At 36.5% G+C, this 19,764-nt stretch overlaps 1 protein-coding gene across 5 annotated transcripts in view; it reads left to right on the top strand.

Moving 5' to 3' along the window:
- Positions 1-19,764, top strand: part of B3GALNT2 (beta-1,3-N-acetylgalactosaminyltransferase 2) — a 53,688-nt gene that overhangs the window by 8,243 nt on the left and 25,681 nt on the right. For 3 of the 5 annotated variants that reach the window (XM_012738271.3, XM_075995483.1, XM_012738270.3), the window contains exons 2-5: positions 1,504-1,651; positions 6,664-6,764; positions 12,043-12,236; positions 17,636-17,731. In XM_012738271.3, coding sequence (XP_012593725.3) covers positions 1,504-1,651; positions 6,664-6,764; positions 12,043-12,236; positions 17,636-17,731 — 539 coding nt within the window. Of the gene's footprint in view, positions 1-341; positions 453-1,503; positions 1,652-6,663; positions 6,765-12,042; positions 12,237-17,635; positions 17,732-19,764 lie in introns of all 5 variants that reach the window. The other 2 variants (XM_075995484.1, XM_020281511.2) reach the window with 2 other exon arrangements.

Raw genomic sequence — 19,764 nt, 5'->3', positions numbered from 1 at the left:
CAGAGCTGTATATAAGCTTGTAGCTCTCAAGCCTTAAAACTGGTGATGAAAGCAAAATATCTTTCTCTTCTGTCTTCTTTTGAAGGACAAGTTTTAGAAATTGAAACATAGACCTATTAGACCTAAGACAGTAAACAATGAGCCATTCATGTGACTTGTTACTTTTTTTTTTGCTAAAAATGTCTCCCCTCCTTCATTCTTTAGAATACTTAGTAGATAATAAAAAGTTTGCTGGCAATAGAATTCATTGACATAAATAAAGGTTCTGATACTTTTCAGTATGGAAGTGCTTCAACTTCATTCCACAAATTTTTTTGTTTGTTTTTTTGTTTAAGAGACAGCCTTGTTGCCTAGGCTAGAGTACAGTGGCCAGATCATAGCTCACTGTAACCTCAAACTCTTGGGCTCAAGGGATCCTCCTGTCTCAGCCTCTCAAGTAGCTGGAACTATAGGCATGCACTACCGTACCCTGCTAAATTTTTTTATATTTTGTAGAGATGTGGTCTCCCTATGTTCCCCAGACTGGTCTCAAACAACAAGTCCTCCTGCCGGGCCTCCCAAAGTGCTAGGATTACAAACCTGAGCCATCATACCCAGCCCATTTCCCAAATTAAATAGCTTTGATATAGGACTTCACCTTTCAAAGAACGTTTTTTTGTTAGTTGTTGTTGAGGTCTTACTATGTTCCTGGCACCAGAATAGAAACACATTATCTCATTTAATTTTTACAACAGCTTTATGAGAATTATTATGCCCATTTTATAGTTAAGCAAACTGAGGCTCGAGAAGTTAAATAGCTTATTGTTGATATGTGACAAAGCCATGTTTCTAACTGTGGCTTCATTGACTCTTTTTTTTTTGAGACAGTCTCGCTTTGTTGCCCTGGCTAGAGTGAGTGCTGTGGCGTCAGCCTAGCTCACAGCAACCTCAAACTCCTGGGCTCAAGCAGTCCTGCTGCCTCAGCCTCCCGAGTAGCTGGGACTACAGGCATGCCTGGCTAATTTTTTCTATGTGTATTAGTTGGCAAATTAATTTCTTTCTATTTTTATAGTAGAGACAGGGTCTTGCTCTTGCTCAGGCTGGTTTTGAACTCCTGACCTCGAGCAGTCCCTCCTGCCTTGGCCTCCCAGAGTGCTAGGATTGCAGGCGTGAGCCACCGCGCCCAGCAGCTTCATTGACTCTCACTGCCTACTGTTCTATTGCTGATGCCACGTTGCATTTCAAAACTGATTGTTATCACAAACATCTGGTTTGTTTTGAAGAATTTGTATACTTATGTGAGCATGAATGCATACGTATACGCGGAAGACAAAAAGACTACCAAAATGGTGCTAGTGGTTATCTCTGGATAACGGGTTTTTGGGGGATTTTTAATATTGTTTTCTTTATATTTATCTGTATTTTCTGCAAATATAAATATTTTATTTTGTAATAAACTGTTACATATTGAACATGACAGTAATTGAATATGACTTATTTTTAATTATTGTTGCTTGTTTCTAGATCAGTTGGCCTTATTTCCTCAGTGGAAATCTCGTCACTATGATGTGGTAGTTGGTGTGTTGTCAGCTCGCCATAATCATGAGCTTCGAAATGTGATAAGAAGTACCTGGCTGAAGCATTTGATACAACATCCTGCATTAAGTCAACGGTAGGTTTTCCGAGGTTACCTTGTCTGGTTTACCAAAATTAGAGTTCTGAAAAACCTGATTTTGGATAGTCAGAGGTGTTAGTTCAGATATGTGGCCTTTTTTCATGTGAGAAATGGCTGTTACATTTGCTTTTCTTCTATATAGCTGGGCCAAAAAGTAAATTTAACCAAGATTTTAAGCCAGAAGTTAGTTGGAAGAGAGTATATTCACTTGTTAACATATATAGATTTATAGATACCACGTATGGTTTGTTTCTTGCTTTGACTTAGAATAGCCATTCTTGGAAGGTTCTATTCCAGGGTAGTTCTCTGCTTAGACACATTTCTGTCTAAATATGCTTTTCACTAACTTTCCAGAGATAAACTTAATTTTTTCCAGTTTGTAGTATTTTTTGTATGATCTGCAGTGTTTATAATATGCCATTCTGTTTTTTCCTGACTACTCTTCCAGAACTGAGGTTTAGTAGTACATCTCATGCTGACATTAGATGGCTCAGTTATTAGTTAGGGGCCCAGAGCCTTAGTCTGTTTTCAAAGAGACCAGCCTCTGAAGATTATGTAGTGAGGGGTTAGGGAAAGAGATGCATAGACAGTTGGACTTCTAGTTAAGAGAAGACTGCTTAGGTGATAAGCAGAGAAAGCCCTCTCGGGGTTGCATTAAACTGACATGTTTGTGGTTGAGTGCCCATACAAGGGAATTGTGGTCGTGAATTTTCTTGTCACCAGTAGTAATCTTATTCATAGCGGCTTTCATTCCTTTTCAAAACAGGTTTCTTTAGTTCATGATCGCAATGATAATAGAACCTATTAGTCAGCAAATGGAACACCTCAGAATCTTTCTACTATCAGAACCACCTCTAAACCTGCATTTCCTATAGTCTTCCCCATCTCAGACAATAATCACTCTTCTACCAGGAGTCATTATTTGGCTCAGACCAAAACAACTTTGATGTTATCTCGATTCATCTTTCTTTTGTGTGCTGCATCCAGTCCATCAGCATATCCTCTTGGTGCTGCCTTTAGGTCATATCTAGAATCTTACTTCTTCTCGCCACCTATACCACCACCATCATGATCTAGGCCACCGTTACCTCTCAGCTGGATTAGTACAGAAGCCCCCTTCTCTGAATTTCCTGCTTCTACCTTTTACCCCATACATTTTATTTTCCATGTAACAGTGGGGAGGTCCTTTTAAAATTAGTCAAATTATGGAAATTCTTTATTCATACCCCTCCACTGACTTCCTTTCGTCTTTATTATGGTCTTTGACCTTATCTACCTCTACTGTCCCTGCACTGACCACCTTGCTGTGCTTTAATACACTAAACATGCTCCTGCCTCAGGGCTTTTGCGCTTGTTTCTGGCCTCCAGCCCCCTTCTCCCACCCGGACCACTCTTCCACTAAGTGTCCTCATGGCTCCCTTTCTTTAGGTCTCTGTTTAGATGTCACCCTAGCAGACAGCCCATATTAAATAACACCTCACCCCTATTCTGTCTCTGTCTTCTCTTAGTTGGCTTTATTGTTCTTTATAGCACTTATCACCAACAGGCATCTTTATTGTACTTAGTTGTATATTTATAAATTGTCTGTCTTTGCTAGAATGTAGGTTTTATGAGCATAGGGGCTTTAGTTTTTTCCACTGGTGTATTCCCAGTGCTAAGAACCTAGCTTGGCACAGACTAAGGCACTCAACAACTGTTGAATGAATGACTCAGAACTAAATGGTAATGAGTAAAGTTAACATACATACATTTGCCAGTAATTTATTTGCCATCATAGCAGTCTTGCTTTGGTAAGCTTGGTTTGTGTGATGAAAATGATTGGCTGTCTGTATATAAATAGATATTAGGCAAAAAGAACTTCCTGGGGCAGGGTAGTTTTGTGGATCTATAAAAAGTATGTAAGATGACCAAAAAAAACCCCCAAATTTGGTAAATATATGCAATAATTTAGCATATTTATTCACTTCTGTTTATACTTTCATCCCAAATGCTAGTTGTCTATGAAAGGATTCTGCCTTAATTGGTCATTAGTAAAAGAAAATGCATTTCTGTGGTTATGGTTTACTTTCTAATCTTGCATTTTACTGAAGGAGCCAAACTCAACATATATTCCAAGGATCTTCTAAGCCTTTCTAATAAAATCATAATTTGTCAATTTAACATATTAAGTATCTTCTGCAAGCAGTTAGTATACTATGTGTGGTAGAGTATAAAGATAGATACAGCTGAGTGTTTAGGGGGGCCTGAAGTTTAGTAGAAGGGAATAGATGTAATAGTGTAATACATGTTATATGTGCTGTGATATAAATAGAAATAAAATAGTCTGGAGTGTTTGGGAAACTCCAAGCAGTTCTACATAACTGGAGCACAGGGACTATAGGGAATGGGAAGCAGAGTGTGAGAGAGAGCTCCAGGGAGGGAAGGAGGGGCAGAGAGAAAGCATATGAAGACAAGAGGGAAGGCATATGACTGTGAGAGGTAGGCAGTGACCAGATCATGCAGAATAAGGGTTAAGTGGAAGAGTGAGACCTGTTTAGACAAGCACTGCTGAGAGGCTGAAAAGTGATGACTTTGTAAGAGAATATGAGAGTAAGGTCATTGAATGTAGAAAGAGGAGGAGTCTAGGATATAGCATTCTGACTTGGAGAATAGTGGAATCATCAATCAAGACAAAAATATGACATAAGAAGAGCAGGTTTTATGGGAAAGAAACTCAATTGTGATATGTTGAGTTTGAGGTACCTGCATGCACTGATATACTGGTAAATGTTTACCAATTGGCTCTCTGGAAAAAAGTATGCTTATCTGTACATAGGTTTATTGTAAATTTTATTGATATAAAGGATGTTTCCACATAATTGACAGATATTAACATACACAATAATCTTTTTTGTAAATTCCACGTAGTCAGTGGATTCTCATAGAATGCTTTTGCTGTTTGCCAGACTTTTACATCTGTAACCAATTTATGGTTGCAATTGACAAAGGAGTGTAGTTCTGACATAAATCTTTTAAAAGTTAAGACTAAAATGACAACTAAGATATTTCAGAACTTTACTCTTTGTTGATGAAGTCTGTGGCTTCTTTGCTGAATCTAATAAGACTTTTGAACACTAGAATAGTATTTCATTGTTTTTTTTTTATACTATCCACAATGTAATAGCTATAGATACATCACATTAACTTTGATCTGCATTGTTAATATTTTCTCCATTCTTTCTTAAGTCTACAATCAACAAAACAATAAATCAAGTCATTATTTGTATTGTTTACCAATTTGTATGGTGTAAATATTCCCCCCATGGCAAATTTCAAGCAACTAATGGGACATCACTGAACAGAGTTGGGGAAAGATAAGCAGTAGTACACATGTATAAGATTTCCATCATAGAGATGTAATAGAACTAAATAAATAATAGTAAAATGTAATAAAATCAGAAAATGATTAATTTGAGTGTTTAGTTCCTTTGTTTTTAATATATATATATATTTTTTTGTTTGTTTGTTTGTTTTGAGACAGAGTCTCACTCTGTTGCCCAGGCTAGAGTGCCATGGCGTCAGCTTAGCTCACAGCAATCTCAAACTCCTGGGCTCAAGCAATCCTTCTGCCTCAGCCTCCTGAGTAACTGGGACTACAGGCATGCGCCACCATGCCCGGCTAATTTTTTCTATATATTTTTAGTTGGCCAATTAATATCTTTCTATTTATAGTAGAGACAGAGTCTCGCCCTTGCTCAGGCTGGTCTCGAACTCCTGACCTTGAGCGATCTGCCCACCTCGGCCTTCCAGAGTGCTAGGATTACAGGTGTGAGCCACCGCGCCTGGCCTTTAATATGTTTTTAATTGTAAGTGTATATAATTTAATTTTTAATAAAAGTTGTGTTTAATGGTTAATAACCACTTCACAAAATTTCTGAAAATTTAACAGTTGGTTCTCATAAGCTAGTCTGAGCAAGCTTCCACACACAACTGTCTGTGGGTCATCTCAGTGAAGATGTCCAGTGAATTTATGTATCTTTTACTTAGAAGATGGGTCAGAACTAGAGTAACTCATTCAAGAATCATTCCCAGGCTAGTTAAAGCCTTGGGAATAAATAATGTCCAGGGAGAGGGAGGGAAAAGAGTGGATTGAGAAGAGATCCAAGGGCAAAGCCCTGGACTAATATCCACTCTCAGTGGACAAGCTGTGGAAGAAGAGCCAGTGAAGCCAACTGAGCAGTCCATGGAAGGAGGGAGGAAAGCATTTTAGGGAGATCAGCAGTATTGAGCCATAGAGAAGTCATGTAGGTAAGGCATGAAGAGTGTCTGTTGATTCAGCAGCAGATCTTTGGTCACACTGGTGATAGGCATCTTGGTGGAAGTAGTGGGTGTTGAAGCTAAAATTCCTATTTTATAAAATAAGTGGGAAGTAAGAAACTAGAGGCTGCAATTTTAGTTAATATTTTTGTAGGACCTCAGTATAAAGGAGTGTGGTGACAAGGAAGGATGGTAGGTGAATAGAAATTAGTGTCAGGATACTGTCATTTATAATGTGGAAGGAAGGAGCCACGGATACAGGAGTAGCCAGTGAAGCAAGGTCTAGGAGAGGGAGGGGACCTTCTCTTAGACAGAAAAACTAATCTTGAGCAAAAGGATCACCTTCTGAAATAGAAGAAAGCAAAAAAGGAAAATTTTAGATATAAATATCTTTTTAGGTATAGGCATGAGAAGTTGACTTGACTTGTGGTTTACTTTTAAATGATATGAGTATTTGCTAGTAGTCAGGACAAAGATATTCATACTTGCTTTAATATCATATTGCAGTAGAGGACTTACAAGTCCCTTGGTAGTTAGCAACTTTTGGTTTGCTTGTTCCCCCTTTTTGCTAGCTAGACTAGAAGAATAAAGGTAGAGAATTAATCCTCATAAATACTTGTGTCTCAAAGTAAAAGCTCTGAAATGGGCATGAGGAAACATGCATGTGCGAGGTGAAGATCAGTAACTGATGTTAATGCCAACACATCTCTCAGTGTGCTTGTGAAGTTCATAATAGGTGCTCATGGCTGTGAAGTGCCTGTGGAAGACAGGGAGGATCCTTATTCCTGCAAGCTACTCAACATCACGAATCCAGGTAAGTCATCTTTTTCCTAAGACTGCCATATACAAGTTTGATGTTGAGTAAAAGTTGCTAAGTTTAATAATAGTATGGAATCTGTTTGTTTGTTTTTTTAATCCACACATCTGCACACTGAGGGAGTCTATTTTTAACAGTTTAAATTTCTTTTTTCTTTTTTTCTTTTCTTTTTTTTTTTTTCTTTTTTGTTTGTTTTTGAGACAGAGTCTCGCTTTGTTACCCAGGCTAGAGTGAGTGCCATGGCGCCAGCCTAGCTCACAGCAACCTCAAACTCCTGGGCTCAAGCAATCCTTCTGCCTCAGTCTCCCAAGTAGCTGGGACTACAGGCATGCGCCACCATGCCTGGCTAATTTTTTTTTCTATATATAGTAGTAGACCAATTAATTTCTTTCTCTTTATAGTAGAGATGGGGTCTCGCTCTTGCTCAGGCTGGTTTCGAACTCCTGACCTCGAGCAATCCGCCCGTCTCAGCCTCCCAGAGTGCTAGAACAGATTAAATTTCTTTCATCAAAATTTAGGATTTCATCCTTTTTGACAGACTGAACTAATTGGGGTATCTGTAGAGAGTCTTTACAAATACAAAACTTCAGGATCCAGAAGAGTTTATTTTTCAGTGTGATTCAGATGCATTTGGAAATTCCTTATGCTTAGATAAATCCTGAATTTGAACTTTGGAAAACTGATGATTTCACCAATTAATTTATAATAGCATTGATACAAACATTGTGAGTCAACTTTCTCCTAGAATTATTGCCTAAGCTTCTTCAAAAGAAATGAATAGTAAAAAATTAAAAATACAAGTAATATTATTTATTCCTTAGAATTAAAAGTTTGTAGGGATTCTTGTGAGGATGAAGAAAGCTGATCTTAATTAGGTTCTCTGTGTCACTAGGGAACCAATTTTTGAAAAGGTGATAACTTTATAACTGTTTATTAGCACTTCCTATTATGTTCAGCTGTGATTCTAAGGGAAGTTAAATTTTACCAAGTCTTAAATGTTCTGATTATGACTTCTGGTATTTTAAGGTCTGTGAAAACTATATAATTAAATAACACCTCACTTTTATAGGTAGCAATAGTATACTGCTTAAGAGTTTGGGCTCTGAAGTCCAGGCTCTGCCATTTTCTAGCTACATGACCTCCTGTGCCTCAATTTCATCATTTGTAAACTAGGGATAAAAGTGTCTCTACCTCATGGGGATGGACGTGAGGATGAAATATTTAGAATAGTTTCTAGGACATGGTAGGTACTTGATATTGTTATTTTAAAGAATCTGCCTTTTTATAAAGTTGGGTTTCAAACAACTTTTTAAATAAATTGGTATATATATTCAGGTCTGTATTTATAAAATGGGTTTCTTAGAATGTTTATGAATTTAGTTAGCATTATAAGCAAAATTTTGTCTGTAAACCGTATTCTAGGAACCTCTCCTTTTAACTTTCACTGAGGTCCCAAGGGGATCATGAACCTCATTAAATGTTGTTACAGATGATGTGGTAGCCACAACAAATTACAGTTGAAAACCAAACAAAATCCTCAGTTTTAAATTAACCAGACTTTTATTATCTTAAGTGCTATTATTCTTAATAGTAAAGGAGTGGAACTTTCCATTAATAGAAAACTTTCAGAGGTATATATTTATACACACACACATATATATATATATAAATACCTAGGTTATAACTTTTTAAAAATATATATAGCAAAATTAATATTGAACCTAATTTTGTCTTTTTGGTGATCTATTTTAGGGTATTAAGTGTGGAATGTCCATCCGATTTTCTTAAGTACTAAGTTTGACAGTTGATATCTTTGGCATTTCTTTCTTTTTTTTTTTTCAATTGTGCAGGTAAATCCTCCTTTCAAATGCACATTTTGGCTTGTGATTATCTTTCATATTTTTTAGAGCAATTTTTGTGAAACCATGGATTTTGTGAAACCATCAAAACTTCATGTTTTTTTTAATATGAGTTCTGTCATGAAATCAGTGCAGCACAGACAGCTCAAAATAGCAATGAAGTGTTTGGGAAGGATGTGGCTAGTGAACACATAGTATGTCGATGGTTTGATAAGTTCCAGTCTGGTGATTTTAATCTTGAAAATGAGCCATGTGGGTGACTGGAGACCAACGTGGATAATGATGAGCTGAAAGCTGTAGTAGAAGCGAATTCATCTCAACCTACACGTGAATTAGCAGCAAGATTTGACATTATTATTCCAACAATATTGAACCATTTGAAACAAACGGGCAAGGTAAAGAAGCTGGTTTGGATAGGTACCATATGAATTAAAAGAGTGTCAGAAGGAAAATTGCCTGGAAGCTTGCCTATCTTTGTTGTCATAACATAAAGGTGAACCACTTCTACACTGTATTGTTACGTGTGATGAAAAATGGATTCTTTTTGACAATCTCAAAGGTTCAGCACAATGGTTGGAATAAAGATGAAGTGCCGAAACAAGGTCCAAAACCGAATATTCATCAAAAAAGCTAATGGCGGCCGGGCGCTGTGGCTCACGCCTGTAATCCTAGCTCTTGGGAGGCCGAGGCAGGCAGATTGCTCAAGGTCAAGAGTTCAAAACCAGCCCTCGCAAGAGCGAGACCCCGTCTCTACTATAAACAGAAAGAAATTAATTGGCCAACTGATATATATATATAAAAAAAAAATTAGCCGGGCATGGTGGCGCATGCCTGTAGTCCCAGCTACTCGGGAGGCTGAGGCAGAAGGATCACTCAAGCCCAGGAGTTTGAGGTTGCTGTGAGCTAGGCTGACGCCACGGCACTCACTCTAGCCTGGACAACAAAGTGAGACTCTGTCTCAAAAAAAAAAAAAAAAAAAGCTAATGGCATCTGTTTGGTGATCCAGAGTTGGTATTATCCACTACATATTCATGTAACTTGGTCAGTCGATTACAGGGGATATCCACTGCAACCAGTTGGATGAAATGATTGAGGGTGCTTGCGATTAAGCAGCCAAAAATGGTCACTAGAGACAGACCAATCCTCTTGCAAGACCACATGTCGCAAAAAACAATGCTGCTCAAACTACAGCAGCTGGACTTGGAAAACTCTCTGTCATCCACTGTATTCACAAGACCTTGCACCAACTGACTACCACTTCTTCCAGTCTTTGGAACACTTCTTACAAGGAAAAATATTCAATTCTCAACAAGCTGTCTAAAACACCTTTCATGATTTCATCACCACTCACTCTCCAGGCTTCTTCACTGCTGGCATAAGCAAGCTACCAGTAAGATGGCAAAACTGTGTCAGTCATTCAGGCACATACTTTGATTAATTGTACTGCTTCTTGTTTGAGATATAATAAACTAAACTTTTGATTTGAAATCGGACATTTCATATTTAATAACCTAATAGAAAGCATTTGTGGTTATTTCAGTACCTAAAGGTCATGATGAGCATTAATCATCATGATACTGTGGATATGCAGAAGGTTAAATTTCATAGCATTATTAAAGGAACAGGATTTCCCATGTCCAGGTAACTTGACGTTCAAGGTACATTTGTTCTAGATAGAAAATATCAAAAAATTATAATGTGCTTGACATAGTGCTTTTAATAGACAGGCTTCTATTTTGGACATCTTTTATTTACTGAATATATTAAAGAGAAAATATTTTGTTGTCACCCAGTATATTTCGAGTCTAGACTCTCCAGCCAGTGCTTGCCCAGCTCATGGCAAAAAAGTATATTCTCCTTTTTTTCTCTCCTGCTCATGTCTATAACTAGGTAGGAGCCATGACTACCCTGTAGTCACATTTCATTGAGCATCTATTAAGTATAAAATAGCTTCAAGGAGCTCTAATGTGGGGAGCCAGATGATCTGCCTGATTATGGGAAGAAAATATCTTTATAGAATGTAAAGACTGAATATATAGACTGGTCACAATATATGTATATGTTTTGTAAATAAATATTTGAGTGTGTTATACAATTTTTTTTAACTGATGGGTTTGTATAATCAGCAAAATTTGAAAACCACAGCTCTAAAAGATACAAATAACTTTGATAAAATCTTTTAAAATAGGTTTTTATATTTCTTAAAGTAGCACTGATATCTGTGCCATATTAACTGCTTCATGTAACACATCCTGATTCATTTATGGTAATTAGAAAAAAAATTTGAAAAGAATAGTTTTTGTCACCGTTCAGACAGCTGTGTGAGATTGGAAGGGAACTGACTTTGGAGTCACTAAACCTTGGTTTTATTATTGGCCCTGCCACTTACTGTGACCTTGGGTGAATTGCATAATGCTTTTGAGCCTCAGTTTCTTAATCTGCAAACTAGAGATGATGCCACCACCGTGCAGGGTAGTTGTGAAGATGTCAGTGTGATGGGGAATGTCACATAGTAGGTGGTCCAAAATGTTTACTGTGTTTGATATGCTTGTTTTTTATCAATATTATATAGCAGGAGTTTTCCAGTGTTGTTTGAAGTTATTTCAGCTACTTTTATACTGTGATAATTGACTGACTGACATGCACAAATATTTTAAATTGCCTAGCAAGAAGTAGGATTTTTAGAATTTACAGAGCAAAACCAAATTTACTGATTATTGATGACTGCAGTCAGTACCGTTTTTATTATCTCTATTTATGCAACCCTTCCAAATAGATGCCTTCCAGTTGACTTAAATCTAATATTCTCCTGTGGCATTTATATATATTAATATTTGCATATATGTGTACACAAAAATCTATTAAAGTTCTGATAATTGGATGTGGCTGAAACTTTTATTCTTAATTTTCAAAATAAGTTTGTTATTTAGAAGAAGACATCTTTTGCAAGCTTTTTTCTTTTTTGAGACAGGGTCTCTCACTCTGTTGCCTGGCATAGAGTGCAATGGCGTCATCATAATTCACTGCAGCCTCAGACTCCTGGGCTCAAATAATCCTCCTATCTCAGCCTCGAGAGTAGCTGGGACTCCAGGTGCTTACCACCATGCCTGGCTAATTTTTTTTTTTTTTTTTTTTTTTTTGTAGAGACAGGGTATTGTTAAGTTGTCTAGGCTAGTTTTGAACTCCTGGCCTCAAGGAATCCTCCCAGCTTGGCCTCCCAAAGTGCTGAGATTACAAGTGTGAGCCGCTGCACCAGGCCTAGTGGGTTTTTTAAAATTTCTGCCTTTGTGAAAGAATTATATAACAAATAATTATCTAGGTTTTGCTGTTAAGCCCACTGCAGTACTTCATATTAGTAAAATAAAATGTTATATTTGTTTGATTATGTAAAACCTCTGTTTTCATTACTTCCTTAGTTTTAAATCAGGAAATTGAGGCATTCAGTCTTTCTGAAGACACTTCATCAGGGCTCTCTGAGGACCGAGTTGTCAGTGTGAGTTTCCGAGTTCTCTACCCGATCGTTATTACCAGTCTTGGAGTTTTCTATGATGCCAATGATGTGGGTTTCCAAAGGAACATCACTGTCAAGCTTTATCAGGCAGAACAGGAGGTATGCACTGCTTTGTACAGGATTTCCTTCATTTCTTTTTTCAAAAACATCAACTTTTCTTTATGGCATATATATAGTAGATTAGAAGACTATATAATTCTCCCTGGTTGGGAAATGTCAACCTTTCTTCCCTTATTGATTGAATACACTGTAATGTAATATAGTATCAGACTGGTTTGGGGAAAGATTACTTATGAATATGTGTATTATATCTCAATATAATTTCTTCAAAAAGAAGAAATTGACTAAATTAGAAGTTCCTAACTTGAAATCCTCTAAAGTCTAAGGAGTTTCAAAAGTTGGTAATGGATATAAAAAGTTTGGGACTCTTAGAATGAGTAATTATTGTCACTTTCTTCCGACCATAAAAGTCTGTAATACAAGGCTAACAGCTGCTTCAAATCTTTTTTGTGATAAGGATGTAGAAGGAATAAAAGTTTAAAACCACTGAAGTTACTCTGTTCCTATTATTTGGAGTAATCTGATTTGTTCACAGGGTATATCTAAAGGAGTGTAGCGTGAAATTGTATTGGCAAAGATCTGTTTCTGAGTTTTAAACATGCATAAAACTTGAGAGAATTTTATGGTGAACACTCATATATCCACCAAATACATACTATCGTAGTTAATATTTTTCTGTGCTTGCTTAATGACATATATATTCATTCATCAATCTTTTTTTTTTTTTTTCTTTTTTTGAGACAGAGTCCTCTCTTTTTCCTCAGCTAGAATAAGTATAGTGGCATTGTCATAACTCACTGCAACTTCAAACTCCTGGGCTCAAATGATCCTCCTGCCCCAGCCTCCTGAGTAGCTGGGACTACAGGTGTGCTTCACCATGCTTGGCTAATTTTTTCTGTTTTTAGTAGAGACGGAGTCTCTAGCCCTTGCTCAGGCTAGTCTCAAACTCCTGACCTCCAGGGATCCTCCCAGACTTCCAGAGTGCTAGGATTATAGGTGTAAGCCTCCACGGCCGGCCCTCAAGCTATTTTTTTTTTAACACATTAACTGACATGTGAGTTGTATTGAACTCATACTAGTTTTGAGCCCAGGGCCTTGTAAAGCATATGTAACTCATGTGTCTCTTTACCTTCGGAGCCTCAAGAACTGTTTTTCAAGTTGCATATAACTCATGCACAGAAAACAATAAAAAATAGCAAATTTTTTATTAATTTAGAAAGGTTGTTTTGTTAGGAAGATTTTATTCTATTTTCCTAATAAAACACTATGGCCCCAAGGAAAAAAATTTTTTTTCTTGTGTGGCAGTCAGTGTGTTAAAATGTATTTCATAGTAAGTTGCAGGCATCATTACGTGTCAACTCTAAGGACTTCAACATGCATATCATTAACTAGACTGTGAGATTTGTTTATAGTTTTTAAAATTTACATACAGTGATATGTATAATTTTTTATGCTGCATAAACCTATATAACCCAAACTATCAAGAAATGGAGCATATCACCCTAGAAAGTTCCCTTATGTTTCTTGCTAGTCAGTTCCTTCCCCATAACAGAAGAGTGGTTATGAGGCAACCACTCTTCTGATTTTTTTGTTTTACTCATAGATTAGTTTAGCCTGTTCTGGGACTTCATATATAAATGGAATTATATAGTAAGTGCTCTGCTGTAGGGCTTCTTTCACTCAACAACATTTTTGAGACTCGTCCGTCATGTTGTATGATTGAATTTTTTCTATTCATTCTTTTAATTGCTAAGTAGCATTCTAGCAATATACAGTGTTTATCCATTCTGTTGATGAGCACCTAGAATGTTTCCTGAGTTTCTCTCCTTTATTCTGTTAATGTGATAAATTACATTTATTGACTTTGTAATGTTAAACCAACCTCTTCTTCCTAGGATAAATCCCTCTTGGTCACAAAGTGTCGATATTTTTAAAATATTGCTGGAGATTATTTTTTCTGGACATCATATAGTTGGGTCGTTCTTTTTATCCCATCTGAGAATCTCTACTTTTTATAGGAAATGTCTATTCCATTGACATTTAATACAGTTGTCAAAATAGTCAGATTTCGGTTTTCATTTTGCTATTTGTTTTCTATTTGTTCCATCTTTTTTTATTGTTCCACTGTTCCTGCTTCCCTACCTTCTTTTGGGTTAATTGGATATTTTTCAAATTTCATTTTAATTTTTCTGTTATCTTTTTAGCTATAGCTCTTTGTACTATTATTTTTTGTATGTATGGTTACCATAAAGATTATAATATACATCCTAAACTTTTCAGTTTTCTTAAAGTTACTATTGTACCCATTCACGTAAAATATAAGAACCTTGCAACTATATAGTTCCATTTACTAGCCCTCAAGTTTTTTGCTCTCATTACCATATACATTACATCTATGTATGCTATAAATCCCAGAGTACAGTGTTATAATTTTTTCTTTAAACAGCTAACTTGGTATTAAGGGAGTTTAGAAAAAATAGCCTCTTATATTTGCCTACATATTTACCATTTCTGATACTTTTCATTCCTTCTTAAATATCTGAGTTTCCATCTGATACTGTTTGCCTTCAACCCAAATAACAACCTTCAGTATTTCTTACAGTGCACAAACTGCTGATGAATTTGCTTAGTTTTGTTTTTCTGAAAATATTTTTCTTTTACCTTTATTCTTTTTTCCCCCTTTATTCTTGTGGGATCTCATCTGAATATGGAATTCTGGGTTGATCTTCCCCCTGCCCCCAATATTTTAAAGATGCATTCTGTTGCTTTCTGGCTTCCATTACTTATGGTGAGAAGTCAACCATCTTTCATATTATTGTTCCTGTGTATTAGGTACATAAATGACGTTTTTGTTTTTTTCCTAGCTACTTTTGAAAGATTCTCTCTTTATATTTGATTTTTAACGATTTGGTTGTGTTGTACCCTAGTGTGGTTTTTCTTTATGTCTCTTTTACTTAGGGTTTGCCAAGTTTCTTCAATCTGTTAATTTATGTCTTTTACCAAATTTGGGGAATTTTCAGCTATTAATGTCTTCAAAACTTTTCCAGCCCCACCTGTTCTCTCTACTCCTCCTGGGATTTCCAGTTACCTGTATGTTAGATCTTTTGGTATTGTCCCACAGATCATAAGACTGTGTTCATTTTTTTTCAATGTTTTTTCCGGTTTTTCAAATTTAGATAATTTCTGTTAATATGTATTCAAGTTCACTGCCTCTTTTGTCATTTCAAATCTGTGGTTAAGCCTATCCAATGAATTTTTTATTTTAGATTTGTTTTAGATATTGTACTTTTTAGTTGTTCAGTTTCTATTTAGTTCTTTTTTACAGTTTCTTTAAAATATGTGTTCATTACTTTTGAGCATATTTTTCTCTACAGCCTTGACCATAGTTATAAAAAGAGATTTAAAATCCTTGTCTGCTTATTGCAAGTCATCTTGGAGTCTGTCTTTATTGATGATCATCTTTTCTCTTAAGTATGGGTAACATTTTCCTGTTTTATATCTAATACCTTTGGATTGTATCCTAGTGTGAATAATTCATTGTAGGAACTCTAGATTCTATTATATTCCTCAAAGGATATTGTTTTTTCTTTTTTGTTTTAGGAAGCAGTTAAATTGGCTGGGCAAAGACTCTAAACTCTGACTCCTTTGCAATGGGAAGCAGCTGAAATCTCCGTTCAATTCTTTTGGCCTTAGATGGGCTGCTTGACTTCTGCCTTGAATGTGTATTTCATGAGTCAGCCACAGATTTGGGCAGAGTTTATATGAAGAATTTACAGCTCTCTCCCTTTGGGATCCTTTCCTTTCTGGGAGATTTCCCCTTACCACCATTGTCCTTTTTGAGCTGATGGGTGTGCCCCAACTCTGTTCTCTAATTTTTCAACCAGAAAGACTAGGTTTTCATCCAAATTTTTAGTTGCCCTAGAGTCGTATCTTCAGGCAAAGAGCCATAAGGGGGTGAGAGATGTATATTCAGAGCCTTTTCATTCTTCCAAGTATTCCTCCAGTTTATGCCTGCTTATTCAAATTCCAGTGCCCTCAGATCATTGTTTTTTATGTTTTTTTCCAGAATTCATAATTATTTTCTATAGGAGAATAGGTTTGATATTACTGGAAACAGAACTCTGTTCAGTTTTTTTTAATGTGTTTGTATTATTAATGTATATCATTAGCAGTGGATACAATGTTAGAGAGTCACCAGTAAATATTGAAATCAGTTTAAAATTCCTTTTTTGCAATTTGTACTATTTTTAATTCCTTTAAAGAATCTGTAGTTTGTTAATATGTTTGTAGACATAAATAGAGAACAAATCCTGATGATACTAGCTATTATTTCAGTGAGAAAAGCTTTTTCAAGTTACTCAGCTATAGGAGTCCATATATGATTGTAGTTAAAGGTTTCTTGATACTGAAGCTCAAACAGGTAATAGGAGGCTCAAATAGATAACTGAGATAGCAGTACTCTGTATTCCACTGTTATCTAGAGATTAGAATTAATCTTGAAATTTTTAGATACACTTGTTTAATTATCTTAGTATGTATAGTTTTTTTAAAAAACTATAATGTGTGAGTTATCAATCAAGTAGTTTGGTTCAGACATACAATATTTTAATCATGTTGATTTAAGTTTTAGTTCTTTTTAACTAGGAAGGAGTTAATAATCTTTATCCTCAGGAAAGGACTAGTCTAAGTGGATGCTAATGGGTTCATGGGTAGTGACAATGCAAAAAATATTCTTGCTGCATTGCTAAGAACTGGTGTTCATGAAAGAAATAGACATAATCTAATGACATGTCCTTAGTTTTGAACTTCTTGCATGGTTTTGATAGCCTAACAGAATTTTCTCCTGTGGTAAGTTGGCATATAAGAACGAGAATAAGGAAATGTTCTTGCCTAAAAGAAATGGGAGGGTCCAAGGAAAAATAGATATAATGAAAATTAGTCCTCTTATATATTCTCTCTTTTGTTTATATTATTTTCTTAAAATTTTTAAACCCCTATCTTATTATATCAAGGTTCTTTTTGAAAGGGGACTCTTGAGTGCTTTTGTTATCTATAGAAATCTGTGACCTCTCAGTTTAGTCTTAGCCCTTTGGGGGAGTTTTGACACTATAATGCATTGACTTAGTTTAACACCTCTCACTTCCCTTAATGCTTTTTAATTACAAGGTAGGATTTTTTTTAAGTTTATGTGGACTATGTTTAGTACTTGAGAACTTTATGACAACTTTGATTATCTTAAATATCTTGATTTAATAAGCATGACTGCACTAGAAAACCCAAATGGTGCCAAATGATGCCAGTGCAATGTTAGTAAGCACAGTTAAGGCCATTGTGGATTTAGCTGACCAATGTGTACGGTGTTTAAAACTTGTTGCAGCATGTAACATGAAGTATTTTTTCTCCACCCTGCTCCCCCCCCCCCCCGCCCCCATTTGTAGGAGGCCCTCTTCATTGCTCGCTTTAGTCCTCCGAGCTGTGGTGTACAAGTGAACAAGCTGTGGTACAAGCCTGTGGAACAGTTCATCTTACCGGAGGTACAGGGTGTAATAAAAAGACTGCAGTACCAATGCAGTCGCTCTTAGGAGTGGGTCTGTACTTTCAGGGGCAGGCACTTGATATTTTCCTGTACCAGGGCAGTTCTCCAGAGTGGTAGATGAGGGTACTAACTGTGGATGTACTAAAATGTAGCGCTCTGCATTTATACCTCCAAGGAACCTCCTATTGTGTTGGAGCTCCTTACATATTCTAGTTATTAATCCCTTGTCAGATGGGTAGTTTGCAAATATTTTCTCTCATTCTATGAGTTATCTTTTCACTTCGTTGATTGTTTTCGTTGCTGTGCAGAAGCTTTTTAGCTTGATGTGATCCTATTTGTCAAATTTTGCTTTGGTTACCTGTGCTTTGGGGTATTTCTCAAGAAATCCTTGCTCAGACCAATGTTCTAAAACATTTCCCCAATGTTTTCTTTTAGTAGTTTCATAGTTTCAGATCTTAGATTTAAGTCTTTAATCCATTTTGATTATCATAAACATCTTTTGATATAAATATATTCCCTTTTTTTTTTAATATAGACACAGTCATTCTCTTGCCCAAGCTGGAACTCCTAGACTCAGGCTCTGGAGTAGCTGGGACTACAGGTGCATGTCACCTGGCAAATCTTTTTATTTTTTAGTGACAGGGTCTTGCTATGCTGCCCAGGCTAGTCTCAAACTCCTGACATCAAGCGATCCTCTCTCCTCAGCCTCTCAAAGTGCTGGGATTACAGATGTGAGCCACTGTGCCTGGCCTCCATTATTATGCTCCGTAGAATTACATTGTTTTGTTTTTGTTTTTATTTTGAGACAGTATCTCACTCTGTCACCCAGGCTGGAGTACAGTGGTATGATCATAGCTCACTATAACCTCAAACTCCTGGACTCAGGCAATCTTTCTGCCTCAGCCTCCCAAGTAGCTAGGACTACAAGCATGTGCCACATGCCCAGCTAATTTTTAAAAATATTCTGTGGAGACAAGATCTCACTATGTTGCATAGGCTAGCCTTGAACTCCTGGACTCAAGTGATTCTTCCACCTCATCCTCTGAAAATGCTGGCATTACAGATGTAAACCACCATGCCTAGCCTGCATAGCATTACATTGTATTAATTAAATTATCATTTTAACTCTGTATTTGGATATTGATGTATTTCCAATTTTTCAGTGTTATGAAAAAGGTTATAGTGAACATCATTATACCTCTGTCTTATGTGCATAACTAGTTATTTTCTTAGGATGAATTGTTGGATCAAGGATATATACATTTTTAAGGTGTATGATTCCTTCATGGAGGGTGGTTTAGCAATTTGCATTAATTTGAATAATCATTAGCAGTATACTAGAGTGCCTGTTTTTCTACATCCTTTTATTCTTTTTAATTTCATATATGAACTTTTTTAAGTGCAGGGTGTACCATCAAAATTATCTTTTTCTTTTAATTAGAAGTAGTAGTTCAACTAAGTAGTACTGGCCAAGTGTTGGATCTTAGTTTTTGGCAGGAAGCCATTCTTTGGTTTGTTCATTCATTTACTCAGCAAATATTTATTGAGAACTTACTATGTGTCAAGCACTAGGGCCATATCAGGACACAATATGAAGATCTCTGCCCTTAAAGCAGCTTACATATGAGTGGGGAGAAAAGAGTTAACACTGATATTCTACTGAACTTACTGTGTGGGAGGCACTGGTGTAAGCACTTTTCCTACCTGAACTAATTGGTAAGCTCCTTTAGGATTGAAGCAAGTCAGTGATGAGAGTCCCTCCTTTCTAGTCAGGACTAGCGTGGGCAGAACCTAGCTCAGACTTTGTGTGATTCCCATAGGGAGAGTATTGTTACTCCGAGGAGACCAGGAGCACTAGCAGTGTGTTAGGTGCTATCTGGAAAGAGCTAAAGCCTGACGTAGGGTTCATTTTCACAAAAGACTTACAAGGATTGCTATGAGTAGGAAAACAGAAATGATCTACCTGGGATTAAGTAGGTATGTGAGGGCATGTTTGGGTGCAAGTGCCTGAGTGGGCCTGTGTGGGTGCAG

This window comes from Microcebus murinus, chromosome 19, assembly GCF_040939455.1.
Source record: "Microcebus murinus isolate Inina chromosome 19, M.murinus_Inina_mat1.0, whole genome shotgun sequence".
Taxonomy (NCBI): domain Eukaryota; kingdom Metazoa; phylum Chordata; class Mammalia; order Primates; family Cheirogaleidae; genus Microcebus; species Microcebus murinus.
The sequence above is the reverse complement of the archived record's forward strand: the minus strand, read 5'-3'. Positions and strand labels throughout refer to the sequence as shown.